The sequence below is a fragment of the Babylonia areolata genome, chromosome 24 (genome assembly GCF_041734735.1).
Source record: "Babylonia areolata isolate BAREFJ2019XMU chromosome 24, ASM4173473v1, whole genome shotgun sequence".
Classification (NCBI taxonomy): Eukaryota; Metazoa; Mollusca; class Gastropoda; order Neogastropoda; family Buccinidae; genus Babylonia; species Babylonia areolata.
This window is the reverse complement of record NC_134899.1, coordinates 52,510,407-52,524,596: the sequence shown is the minus strand read 5'-3', so window position 1 is coordinate 52,524,596 and position 14,190 is coordinate 52,510,407. Positions and strand designations below refer to the sequence as shown.

The following is a 14,190-nucleotide window of genomic DNA, read 5'->3' as shown; positions in this document are numbered from 1 at the left end:
TGGAGCCAGGACGCAGCCTTGCTTGACACCATTTGTGACAGGAAAAGGAGCAGATGTTTCGCCATTGTCCTGGACTCGAGCCTGCATGCCTTCATGGAATTGGCTGACCAAGGAAATAAATTTCCGAGGGCATCCGTACTTGGCCATGATCTTCCACAGTCCCTCTCTACTCACGGTGTCGAAGGCCTTAGTGAGGTCGACATAGGTGGAGAACAGATCAGCATTTTGCTCCTGACATTTCTCTTGCAGCTGCCTTGCATCAAACACCATGTCGGTGGTTCCGCGCTCTTTCCGGAATCCACATTGGCTCTCAGGCAAATGACCTTGGTCAAGGTGTGCTGTGAGGCGGTTTAGTAGGATCCTGGCAAGTATCTTGCCTGCGATGGAGAGCAAGGAAATGCCCCGATGGTTATCACAGGCTTGCCGGTTCCCCTTTCGCTTGTACAAGTGAATGATAGATGCATCTTTGAAATCCTGGGGGATCGTCTCTTCTTTCCACATGAGTGAGTACAGCTGATGGAGCTTCTCAGTCAGCACAGTGCCTCCATCCTTGTAGACCTCTGCTGGTAAGGAGTCTGAGCCAGATGCTTTGCCACTGGATAGCAGACGGATTGCTTTCTGGGTCTCAAGAAGTGTTGGCAGATCGTCCAGTGCTTCGTTGATGGGGACTTGTGGGAGACGGTCTATGGCTTCATCATTTATGGAGGAAGGGCGATTTAAGACACTGTTGAAGTGCTCAGCCCAGCGTTCGAGAATTTTTTCCTTCTCGGTGATCAAGGTATTCCCATCTGCACTGAGGAGGGGGGATGATCCTGAGGATGTGGGGCCGTAGACTTCTCATCAGCTTTGTCACTCAGCCACTTATCCTGCATCTAGCGTAACTTTTGCTGAACAGTCCTGCGGATGGCATCATACGCATCCTTTTTGGATGTGGACTTTGGGTTGCTCAGGTAGGCTTGATGCAGACGGCGTTTCTTATCCAGAAGCTGCTTGATTTCATCACAGTTTTCATCAAACCAGTCTTTGTGCTTTCTGGTCATGGGTCCCAGGGTCTCTGAAGCTGTACTATAGATCAGCTCATGCAGGGTCCTCCAGTCAGACTCCACATTCTGGTTGTCCAGAGAGGCGGATTCCAGACGATCTTCCAGCAGCTCCACAAAGGACTGTTTGATGGTGATGTTATTCAGCTTAGCGATGTTGAGCCGTTTTGGAGCCTTCTGGCTTTGGGGGCGTCTCTTGGGCTGGATTCGAATATTCAGCTTCGAGACTACAAGGCGATGGTCTGTCCAACACTCGGCGCCGCACATGGTCTTTGTTACACGTACATCTTGCCTATCCCTTTTCCTGACGATGACGTAATCGATGAGATGCCAATGCTTTGAGCGTGGGTGCATCCATGACGTCCTGTTACGGGTAGGGAGGCAGAAAACTGTGTTGGTTATCAGCAGTTTGTGCTCTGCACAAGTCTGAAGCAAAAGCAATCCATTTGGGTTGCAGTGGCCCACACCGTGCTTTCCAATCACTCCATCCCAACAGATGTAGTCAGAGCCAACTCTAGCATTGAAGTCCCCAAGAATGATGAGCTTGTCTGCTTTTGGGATAGCAGCAATGACAGAGTGAAGGTCCTCGTAGAACTTCGCCTTCACTTCATCCGGGTTGGTCATGGTTGGGGCGTAGGCACTGACAATGGTGAGGTGCTTCTGGCCAGATGCCAGTGGGAGTTTCATGGTCATAAGCCTATCGTTGACTCCCTTTGGGATTCCAGCTAGCTTGCTGACAAGTGCTGTTTTTACTGCAAAACCAACGCCAGCCTCACGTCGCTCTTCGCTTCCTCGTCCACTCCAGAAGAAGGTGTAACCAGATCCCCGTTCACAGAGCTCGCCTTCGCCTGCAAGCCGAGTCTCACTCAAGGCTGCGATGTCAATGTTGTATCTGGCGAGTTCGGATGCAACTAGTGCCGTTCTCCTTTGGGGTCTGTCCGCGTTATCTCTGTCCAGGAGAGTCCTTATGTTCCAAGCACCAATGGTGAGAGGAACGATCCTTGTTTTTTTCTTTTCTTTCTTTTTGTTTCGACCGCTGATGTAGGGTCCCCACCAGCCGCGGTATGCTGGCCAGGGTGATATGGAGCAGGCAATTTTTAGGGCACCTTTTCTAGCCCCTTCCTCATGCCAGGGAGGTGAGCAGTGCATTCCTAAAGAGGGCTGCTCAGACGCTCAGATGGCTGCCGAGCTCCATCGCTGCTCCTGTCGACGAAGAACGACCTTATGGCCTGAGCCGCCTGCGTGCAGGTCTGCGGCTGCGACTGCCAGTGTACCCACACCTGTCGTTTCGTCGCTCGCCTGTCGCCACAGGACTTGGGGGTGATGAAATGATGAAGGATGAAAAGGATGACTGATGACTTGCGCGATGAGTTTGTTTAAAGTGAAGAGGAGTTGCACAACGTCGACCTCACTCTCTCGTCCGGGTCCACCAATTTCCAGTGGCAAGACTAAGTCGAGACGACTGGAGGATGAGCACGGATGCAGTGGATGACCTAGATATCCTTTCGGTGTCTCATCTTGCTCTCTGCACTCCACAGTGCGTTGCTGTAACCGCCTTCCTCTCCGTTGAACCGATAGGTTTCTTCCGCAGATTCTGCCGGATCCAGACTTCGCATGCATGGGTAGACACACCCCGGGGGCCAACTGCGTGTGGCATGCACACAGCACAGTGGAGCTAGATGGCCGTCGGTGGCTCTCCTGAGCCGACGCCCTTTTATGGATCTCCATAAGGGTGTCTAGCCACCCGCCTCACCAGTCCCGGAAGGGAGCAGTGGGAGTGCCGGTTTAGTCGCCAGCAACCCGACCCTGAACAGGTTGTACTGGATTACAGGTTACCAGTAGCAGATCTAATGACCTGACCTGACGACAATGAGTTGTGTACATGCACAGAGGAAGAGAACAATTTCTCTCTCTCTCTCTCTCTCTCATTTGTATTATGAACCCCCATGTCATTAGGGCTGTAAAGCTATTGACATTAAAGTGTTTAGTGTTCTCTCTCTCTCTGTCTGTCTCTCTCTCTTTCTGTCTCTCTCTCTCTCACACATATACACAGACACATGCACAAACACACACACACACACACACACACACACACACACACACACACACACACACAATGTCACTTATTGTATCCTTTTTCCTGTCTCAGTTATCTCACCACTTCTTCCCATCACCCCACCAAACCACTCCCAATGTGCATGCACAAACATCACCTATCAGTCAAAAGACTTCAACTAAAGAAAGAAACACAAACACACACACTCAACACATAGATGTACACACACACACACACACACACACACACACACACACACACGCACACACACACACACACACACACACACACTCAACACATAGATGTGAACACACACACACACATACGACACATACACACAAAAAGTCACACACACAAAGTCACATATATACACACACACACAAACACACACACATATTCCATCAAATCTATCCAGTGCATTTTATCTAAAATATAAAACACTACAATTGTGTCACTTCTTCTGCTACCATCATCTTGATTCCAGTCAAGGTAAAAACATGTTAATTGAACAGATGCTTTTGCTTACTTACTCTGCATCATCAACCCAGTCCACATTGAAACTTGTGCAACATTTGTCATTTGTGAGAAACTGCTTTTAATGCAGGTGGACAAGACAGACTTTCCTATTGTGATCTCCTTTGACTATGGTCACACACTGCAGCATGATATTCTGACATTCCTAATTCAGCATCAGTAACATCAGAATCATCCAAACCTCTGTCCTCCCAGGATGACATGGCCATCACTTTGGGGTTCCAACCAGACACTGTACCTCACTTCTGGAGGAGAGCATCCTCTGAGCTTCATCAAATGTTGGTGATGAACACCTGGGTGTTCCAACAGGCAGGTAGCCCACCAACTTCCTTGCCCAGACAGAAACCCTGTGACTGTGTCAAGTGGTCACAGCACTGTGGCACAGCTCAGCAAGGACAACAGGACAGGTGGTTCTGTTCTCTGACACTCTCTCTGCACTCCCAGCCCCTGACAACTCCCACAACAAGGAGCGGAGTCCTCCCCTTGCAGCCCTCACTGCCCTTGTGACCGCTGTACTCAAAGCCGTGCTACACTGGGTACCAGCACACTGCAGAATGACAGGCAGCAACACAGCAGACACACTGGCCAAGGAAGCAGCACACAGTGAGCAGACCCACAGCCTGGTGTCCCTTGGTGACGCCCACACTATCATCAAGGCACACCTGAAGGGGAGATGACAGCTGCCACACCCCTGTCACAGCCCTCAACACAACCCTCATCTGTTGGGACCAGAGGAACAGGTCAACATCTTCTGCCTGAAAACAGGACACAATCACCTGCAGCACACACACACACACACACACACACACACACACACACACAGAGGCATTGGCCAGTAAGACACACAGATTTCAGAACTGCACAACCATCAATGCAAACCACATCACAGGTGGAGGGAAGCGGAGCACCTTTCAACTTCTTCCTTTGCTTTTCTCTTGTCCATCTCTTACCACAGTGACTGTCAGACTTCAGTTTCTTTCCACGTCTTTCTTTCACACTGACTTTTCCCTTTTGCTCCTTGGTTTCAGCTGGCAGGGAGGACTCTGGCATGGAGATGATAGCTGGTAAGAATGGCTGGATCAGACTGCGCATAACTTATTTCCTTTGGATCCAAAAGTAGAGCAGACTCCACCAGCACTGAAGCAATGCTCATCAAGGCACAGCTCTGGTGGGTGGGACATGTCATCAGGATGGAGCAGTACCACATGTCCTCAACACTTCTGTTGTGCATGGACAGCTTGCCACTGGGAACAGAAGCTGGGGCCGACCACACAAACGGTAGAAAGACACCGTCAACACCAACCTCCGGTGTTGCAACCTCCAGTCACAGGAACTGGAAGATGCAGCTGCTGACCGCCCACACTGGTCAACCCTCACTTGACAAGCTTCCACCATGCACTGCCACAGGGCAGCATCAACATCAACATCAGTGTCAACAACAGATTCCAACTGTCCCCATAGTGGTCTCCACATCTGGAAAGAAGTGACCAAGTCCACACACTAAGTGAGTCTCTCAACAATAGTGTTCTTGGACATGAAGAATCACCACCACAGATAAAGACACAGACAGAGACATGGACACAGATACTGACAGCCAGTGTCACTCACCACACCGGGTTTCCACAGCAGTCAGTGTCTTCATGTTGTCTTGCAGTGAATCCTGGACTGACTTCATCTTCAGCTCCAGGGAGACAACCTGGTTTTTGGATGCTGTCATGTCAGTTTGCAGGGCAGAGTGGTCTCCCTCAAGATCAGAAATGCTCTTGTGGACCTTGGCCATGTCGGACTTCAGCTCACTGCAGTCGGTCTTCAGCTGGCTGACATCATTCTTTACCATGGCCCTGTCTGCCTGTAAAGCTGTGATGTCTGTCTGGACAGTGGTGAGCTTGGAGTCAACAGCACCATGATCAGCCTTCAGTTGGATGATGTCCGTCTGCTGCATGGAAACCTGTGTCTGCATGGAGACCATGTCATTGTGAAGCTTGGCCAGGTCTGCACTCACTCTGTCCTTTTCTGCTGTCAGCCCAGCCAGGTCCTGGTGAACAATGACGTTTTTATCTCTCAGGGCTGCCATCTCTCTCTGCAGGGCCGCCTGGTCACTGGTCAGTTTCATGTTCTGGTCTTTCACAGTGGTCACTTCTCTTTGCACAGCGCTTTGCTCTGATGACAGTTTGCTGTTGGCGTTACTCAGCTGCGTTACGTTTTGTGTAAGCAGAGTGTTGCTAGACTGCAGCGAGGTGACCCGACCCACCAAATCTTCAAACTTCTCGTACAGATCATCCAGGCTCCTTGGATGTGTCCCCACTGATGACGCAGTTCCTGGGTCAGCCTGAAAGCCCCGTGATCCTGAAGCTGCCTTGCTGTAGGCAGGGTCTGAAGACTGGGTGGACCTGACGACTTTCCCCATGAACGACTGCAGAGTGTTGATCATCAGGGGAGTGTTGTCTTCCACCTCATGTCTGAGCAGTGCAGTGCTGTCCAGCTTCCTGTTCAGGATCATCTGAGCTTCTCCCTGGAGGAACAGTGCCGCTCTCAGCTGGGCCGCTGACACAGGAGCTGGCTGTGATGGTGACAGTTGTTGCTGAAGCGTGTCCCGTGTTTGCCGCGCTTCTGTCATGCTGGAGTGAAGCTGCTCAGTCATAGCTTCACACTCATCTCTCACACTGACCAGACAGGCGTCACGTGCATCGGCAGCATGGCGCAGCAGAGTGGTGTAGCGAACGTTGATGCTGTTGTCTACGGCTCTTCTCTCCTGGATCAGCTGACACTCTTCTTCTGTCAGTTTCTTCATGGCGTCGTCAACCATCTTCAGCTGCTCCTCCACCTGACAGCTTGTTGGGCTCTGTGCTGAGCTGGTTGTGTCTGAGGGGTCCTGCAGCACTGTCACCTGAGTTCCTTTGCAGAACTTGTCATGGTAGCGTCGACACCGAGAGCAGAAGTTGTTCTGGCATTTTCTGCACTGGAACTGGGCTTTCTGATCTCCAATACACAGGCTGCACAGCACAGGTAGGGGATCTTCCTTTCTGCAGTCAGTGTCCAGGTTAAAGTTTGTCTGCACAGCAAAAAACACAAACACACATATAATGTGGATGCACACACACACAAATAAACATACCATCACAACGGGTTGTCCTTGGTAAAATTATGTAAAAAAATCCACTTTGATAGGCAAAGAAATACACTTGCAGGCACAAACAAAAACAAAAAAGGGGTGGCACTCTCACTGTAGCAACACGCTCTAGCAGGAGAGAGCAGTCTGGATTTCACACAGAGAAATCTGTTGTGAGTAATACAATACATTTCAGTACAGTACAAAGTGGTTGTTCTGTTCAGCATTATATTCTTTACATTAACTTTCAAAAGTTTCACTTTAAAAAATGTTCCATAATCAACTAACAGTATTGTGTGCAACAAGGTGATTCATTTTTCTCTGAGCTAAAAACTGATCTGTTTGTCTTTTTATCCAAAACAAAATGAGTGAGAGAGATACAAGAAAAGTAAAATGTATCACACTCTCCATTCATCACCACCACCACCACCCTTCCCCCCACCCTGTCACCTGCAGTCAGAACAGTCTACCTGCAATTCCATCACACCCCCACCCTGTCGCCTGCAGTCAGAACAGTCTACCTGCAATTCCGTCACACCCCCACCCTGTCACCTGCAGTCAGAACAGTCTACCTGCAATTCCGTCACACCCCCACCCTGTCACCTGCAGTCAGAACAGTCTACCTGGAATTCCGTCACACTCCCACCCTGTCACCTGCAGTCAGAACAGTCTACCTGCAATTCCATCACACTCCCACCCTGTCACCTGCAGTCAGAACAGTCTACCTGGAATTCCATCACACCCCCACCCTGTCACCTGCAGTCAGAACAGTCTACCTGGAATTCCGTCACACCCCCAGCAGGGACAGGAATGACACGACGACAGGTGGGGCACGTCAGACTTCTGGCTGACCTCTCTCCTTCCTCTTCCCAGTCTTGTCCACCAGTGCCACATGTCTGAAACACACAGCCACACATGACAGTCAAGGACAGTGTCAACACTGCCTGTGATTCTGGATCCACTCTGTGCACAACATGGTCAGCTCTCACATCTTCCCAATAATCTGTCTTGTGCCGTAAAGTTCACACACTGTCTGCCCTATTTTGACCTGTAATCTTTTGGAAAATACCTGTTCTAACTTTCACCATGATATTTTCTATCAGACTGTACTCTGAGAATTAAGATAAAAGATGCATATTCTTCAAATACTGGGGTCTACAGTGGCAGCCACCTGGGAAACATTCTAGTTTCCACAATGTTTACAGTCTGTTCAAGAGATTTAATACTTTTATTAATGAGAATATTCTCATTGTACAAAGTCGTGAACAAAGTTTCTATGGGACCTCATACAGAATATGGTAATGCTGTTAGATTTCCTCTGTTCAAATGCCAGTCAACTGCTGGTGAGCATGTACAGAATGCAGAGATATCTCGGTGGCGCCTGGTGGGTATAGGGTGGATATTTTTCCAATCTCCCAAGTCAACATATGTGCAGACCTGCTAGTGCCTGAACCCTCTTCGAGTATACACGCACATAGAAGATCAAATATGCATGTTAAAGATCCTGTAATCCATGTCAGCATTTGGTGGGTTACAGAAACAAGAACATACCCAGCATGCACACCCCCGAAAACAGAGTATGGCTGCCTACATGGTGGGGCAAATAAACAGAACGGTCATACACGTAAAATGTTAAATGTTACATGCTGTCTGAGTGTTTATGTGTGTATGCCTGAAATGTGATTGAATGACACAGGAAACGAATGATGCACGCCCAACGGCAGCCGTAAGTCAGCTCTACCCAGGTAGGCAGCCTGCTGTACAAAATGACCCCGTGTTTGTAAAGTGCTTAGAGCTTGGTCTCTGACCGAGGATAGGTGCTATATAAGTATTCATTCAATCAATCAATATGTCGTATGCTTACAGCTTCAGATATCTATATTCACAGTATTTTCTGTATTGCACTAATTGAAGGCGCAGGAAAGGCAATCAAATTTAAACTTTTAAATGTATGACAGCAAAGGGGACATCGACTGAAACACATTTCCCATTCCCTTTACTGAAAAGTGTCACAACATCAGACATTCACAAGGGAAAACAGTTTTCAAGCATTCCACACCAGCATTTCAAATTGCCACACACACACACACACACACACACACACACACACACACACACACACATGTAAATATATGCTACAGAGTATAATTTGCAACCAAACATCATAGAAACATGTAAATACATTGAACATATTCTTAACAAAAGCAAACAAAACTGTGTCTTCTCCTTTAGATGTCCCCTATGATGATGATGATGATGATGATGATGATGATGATACAGTACACGCCGGATATAAGCAACTCGGATATAAGAAAACACGGTTACTGCCAACGAATTTTTTTCCCCCGGCCAAACTCTTCTTTATTATGTATTACAAAAACTCGGATACAAGAAACTCGCTTATAAGAAAACTCGGTTTTAGGAAAGCAAATTTCTTGTCCCGCTTGATACAAAACCTCGGATATAAGAAACCGAAAGTACATTTCCAAGAAAATTTTAATCATTCTAAGAAACCGAAAGTGCATTTACTGGGCATGGGACAGGCACATGATTGCGCATTACACTGTATTATTTTCTTGAATTGGTTCTTTACCATTGTATGATAAATTGGATGTTGGCAAGAAGAAAAAATACGAGAGCCTGTACTTCTTTCCAGCAGCAATGGCGGAGAAAGCGAGACAGAGACAATCACTTTCTCTGAAGAGAAAAATTGAAATAATTGATTATGTTGAGAAGAATCCCTGCAAACAGAGGCAAACAATTGCCACTGAGCTGAGTGTACCTGCTTCTACACTGTCCAAAATCATAAAGGACAAGCAGAATACTTGCAGCAATATGAAACCAATAAAAACCCAGACATGAAGCACAACAGAGGACCGAAACTCGAATCGGTGGACACAGACCTTTTGAATTGGTTCGCAGCAACACAGTATGTTTTGCCTCCCCCCAACTCCACCCCCCTCTCTCTGTCTCTCTGTCTTATTACATATTATTATTATTACATTATTATTATTATTGTTATTGTGATCCTTGATAAGTGATGCATTTTTTTTTGTTCTATTGTTATATGTTGTTTTTATTATTATTTTGTTTTTTGGCCTGATTGGGAGCTCTCTCTGTCTCTGTCTCTGTCTCTCTCTCTCCTAAGCCCTTTTTTGTTTTTTTTGTTTCTTTGTTTGGTTGGTTGGTTTGGTTTGTTTTGTTTTTCTTTTCTTTTTTTTTTTCTTTACCACATAGCCAGCGTTACAGTTGGGAAGCAAAAACAGTATTTTCATGTTCAAACAAACAAATCTGACATTGAAGGACACAAGCGCACTGGTGTATATTAACTCTACACATATACAGTATATTCTGTGCAGGTCTTTAAGAGAAACCAGATATTTCTTAATTTAATGCAAAACATACACGAACTCAGAAAAAAGAAATTTTTAAGCCTTTTTTTCACTGAACTCGGTTATAAGAAATATTTTTCAAAATACTATCTTATACATGTATCCGACCTTTAGATTATATAAGAAAACTCGGATATAAGAAACCCCCCTTTGAGTTTCTTATAACCGGCGTGACGGATATAAGAAACCAAAAAATGCTCCCACCTCGGGTTTCTTATATCCGGCGTGTACTGTAACATGCTTGAAAGGGGAATTCTACATGAAGACTGGTCTGTGTTGGGGTCCCTCTTGCTGCCCAGATGATAGCTATCAAATGTGTGTGTTTAGAAGGGGGGTTGTGATTTGGAAAACTGGATGGGACAGGGTGAGGTGTTATGGGTGGGGAGTGAGGGAGACAGGGTGAGGTGTTATGGGTGGGGAGTGGAGGAGACAGGGTGGGGTGTTACGGGTGGGCAGTGGGGGAGACAGGGTGAGGTGTTATGGGTGGGGAGTGGGGGAGACAGGGTGAGGTGTTAAGGGTGGGCAGTGGGGGGGACAGGGTGAGGTGTTATGGGTGGGCAGTGGGGGAGACAGGGTGAGGTGTTATGGGTGGGCAGTGGGGGAGACAGGGTGAGGTGTTATGGGTGGGGAATGGGGGGGACAGGGTGAGGTGTTATGGGTGGGCAGTGGGGGAGACAGGGTGAGGTGTTATTGGTGGGCAGTGGGGGAGACAGGGTGAGGTGTTATGGGTGGGCAGTGGGGGAGACAGGGTGAGGTGTTAAGGGTGGGCAGTGGGGGGGACAGGGTGAGGTGTTATGGGTGGGCAGTGGGGGAGACAGGGAAGAGGAGTGGGGCAGGTTATGTCTGGAAGTTGATGGCTTCCACTGAGACTGATGTCACTGTCTGTGTCTCCAGATGAGGCAGGTTCCACTGGTTGATTATGTGAGGGAAAAAGAACTCCTCCAATTTCATGGCAGGGAAAAGGTCTGCTGCCTGGAGAGACTGACAGACAGACCTACTGGTGGGTCAGAGACTGGTTTGAAGGAGGTGCTGATGGCAGCCACTCCATGGTGATATCTGTGGAGGATTGTCAATCTTGTAGTGGGACGGATGTTCTTGAATTATGTTTTGATGATAAAACGTAACTGAACTTTGCTGCAACCCCCAAGAAATGTATAACTGGTCTTCTATAAAAAAAAAAAAAAATTTAAATGACAGGGACGTTTGAAAGGCTTTTAGGTCCACATGATTTACTCATACTTCTTCCACTGCATAACTCTTCAGAAGAAGAAGATGGCTGTGATGATGATGATGATGATGATGAAGATGATGATGAAGATGAAGATGATGATGAATTTTATTTGCTTCCGTGTCGTTTCCTGCTTTTATCAGATTTTCAGTTTCGGTTTCTGTCACGTGACATGGTTTCCAGGTGGGAAAAGTGCTTGCAAACATTTTCGCATGTGCTTTTCTTTCTATTGAGAGTGAGAAATGAAAAAAAAAAGAAGAAAGAAACGGACAACACTGCGACAGCGAACAATCCCCGGCCCCACCCCACCTTTCCCCAACGGCAGCAGACCCCTCAGTCTACAGGGGCTGACACTGAATGGAGAGTCCTGGTCATCCGATAATCAACACAATCATCGTAATCGCTGCCTTACCTCACTTTCTCTGTCCACTAAATCCTTTAAACATGGAAGGCAGAACGTGTGTTTACACGGTAAGATTTTGGGTCGACGTCCTTCAAATCGTTCAAAGCATACACTGCACGTTGTGTCTTCCTCAATCCTTCCAGTCGCCATTTTCAAAACTTCCGGGTTCGTTCTGCTAGTTTCGATTTCAATCACGTGACACAGTTTTGAGATGTGGTGGTGTGCTTTCGAGATTTAACATGTGTTTGCCAAAATTCTTCTTCGCAGTTTTTTCCCCATTTACTAGGTCTAGAACGTAGTTCCTGTTTCCACTTTACACGTTATTTATTGTGAAATAATTATCTTGATTAAACAAGGGGAGAAAACTCAGCAGGTTTCCAAAGTTTTCATCAGCACAAGAGTATTTTCCCCTTTAACTGCAAACTGTCAAATTAATAAACACTGGCGTACGTTGTTTTATTCATATCAATAAAATAAGTTTGAATGTTTTTGCTCTTCAGTACATGTGTGAGGGAAAGAAAGAACACTGATAAAACATATCAAGCATACCACACATATGCACACCTATTCAGGGTGCACAATTCACCTAACTCAAGAAGATACATTACTTGATCAAAATCAAATAAATATTTTTGATAATCTGAGACAAGGCAGCAAATTTCTTCTTGTTCATCAGCAGCTAACTTCATGGGTGGATAATCTGCTGCACTGAGGGAGGAGGCTGATGCAGTATTTTTGTGGGATTTTTTTTTAAACGACATTTTTTAATCTCACCACCAAGACCATCCTTCAGGGAACAGTGCAGTGGAAACAGGAGACGATGCAGACAGTGAAAGAAGTGGACAGACAACATCACTGAGTGGACAGAGAGGAGCTTTGCTGAAACACAGGCCCTATCCCATAACTGCCAGAAATGGAGACTGAGACAGTTTTAATATGGTCAATACCTACAGCATGTTTAAGGAGGGAATTGATTGGATTTAATTGGACATGGATGCTTATACAGCACCTATCGGAGACCAAGCTCTAAGCGCTTTACAAACTCGGGGTCATTTGCATGACAGGCTGCCTGCCTGGGTACAGCCGACTGATGGATTTCATTCGGTGCTCATCATTCGTTTCCTGTCATTCAATCAGATTTCAGGCACATTTACACACTCCTACACACTCAGACATGTAACATTTTATATGCATGACCATTTTTGTTTAGGCAGCCATTCTCCATTTTCAGGAGTGTGCATGTTGGGTATGTTCTTGTTTCTATAACCCACCAAACACCAACAAGAACTACAGGATCTTTAACATATGTATTTGATCTTCTGCATGTGCATACACACGCAGGGGGTTTAGGCACTAGCAGGTCTGCACATATGTTGACCTAGGAGATCGGAAAAAATCTACACCCTTTACCCATCAGGAGCCGTTACCGAGATTCGAACCCAGGGCCCTCAGATTGAAAGTCCAAAGTTTTAACCACTAAGCTATTGATGCATAAAACTGGTGTGATCAGTTGGTTCTTCCCTATCCCATGAAGAGTGTGGAGAGATACCTGTCTGACTTGTGGGTGTGTGCTGTTAGGTGTGCTCTAAAAACACCTGATTCAAATCACACTGACACTGCTGTGGTACAAAGACAGAGTGAGAGTGACTGTCCTTTCTACTGTCTGGCCTGTCCCCTGTACCTCTTTATTCCACACCCGTTCCCTTCACATCCCACCATTTCTCAACCCAGTCTCATGCTGGTGTCACTTCACATCCCACCATTTCTCAACCCAGTCTCATGCTGGTGTCACTTCACATCCCACCATTTCTCAACCCTGTCTCATGCTGGTGTCACTTCACATCCCACCATTTCTCAACCCTGTCTCATGCTGGCGTCACCAACAGGACCAGTGGGTAAGGTGGTCAGAGCTGAAGCAGCACACAGCCCTCCCAGAGTCACAGAGTGCAGCAGGATGACAGAGACCAGTCAGCAGCTGGGACACAGTGGTGGGCACCACCCAAGCTACCACAATGGTGAGAGTGGTAGTCGCGACAGTGTTGATCATTTGTGTGGAATTTTGTGTTCATAAATAACCATGATAACTATTTTTGGTTTGATTTTCTGAATACATGTTTATAATTTCGTGTGGATTATGCTTGTTCCGACTGGTGCAGACGGCTGACAGTTTCATTGTATTTTTTGTCATCATTCATCCGTCTGTCTGTCATTCTGTCCGTCGTAGCAACAGAGGGTGTACCAAGATCCAGGTCACTTACTGGGTGTCTGACAGATCTTCTGTGTGTGTTTATTTTCATCACAAGAGCTGGAAACAAATTACATGGCTTGATCATCTTGTTTGTTCTCCTGGCCCAGCTCTAAGTGCTTACCTGTGTACAGGTTATTGTGAATACATCATGCACACATAGCACACACACCACATCAAACC

At 46.8% G+C, this 14,190-nt stretch overlaps 1 protein-coding gene across 2 annotated transcripts in view; it reads right to left on the bottom strand.

Annotated features, from left to right (window-relative positions):
• The window catches only part of LOC143298971 (uncharacterized), a 16,534-nt gene extending 4,604 nt beyond the window's left edge, over positions 1–11,930 (bottom strand). Inside the window, exons 1-4 of one of the 2 annotated variants that reach the window (XM_076612026.1) lie at positions 11,772–11,930; positions 7,516–7,635; positions 5,465–6,682; positions 5,239–5,401 (exon numbers count right to left, since the gene is read on the bottom strand). In XM_076612026.1, the coding sequence (XP_076468141.1) occupies positions 5,239–5,401; positions 5,465–6,682; positions 7,516–7,635; positions 11,772–11,912 (1,642 nt within the window). In that variant the 5' untranslated portion in view covers positions 11,913–11,930. Of the gene's footprint in view, positions 1–5,238; positions 6,683–7,515; positions 7,636–11,771 lie in introns of both variants that reach the window. The other variant, XM_076612025.1, reaches the window with a different exon arrangement.
• Positions 11,931–14,190: the final 2,260 nt, after the last annotated feature.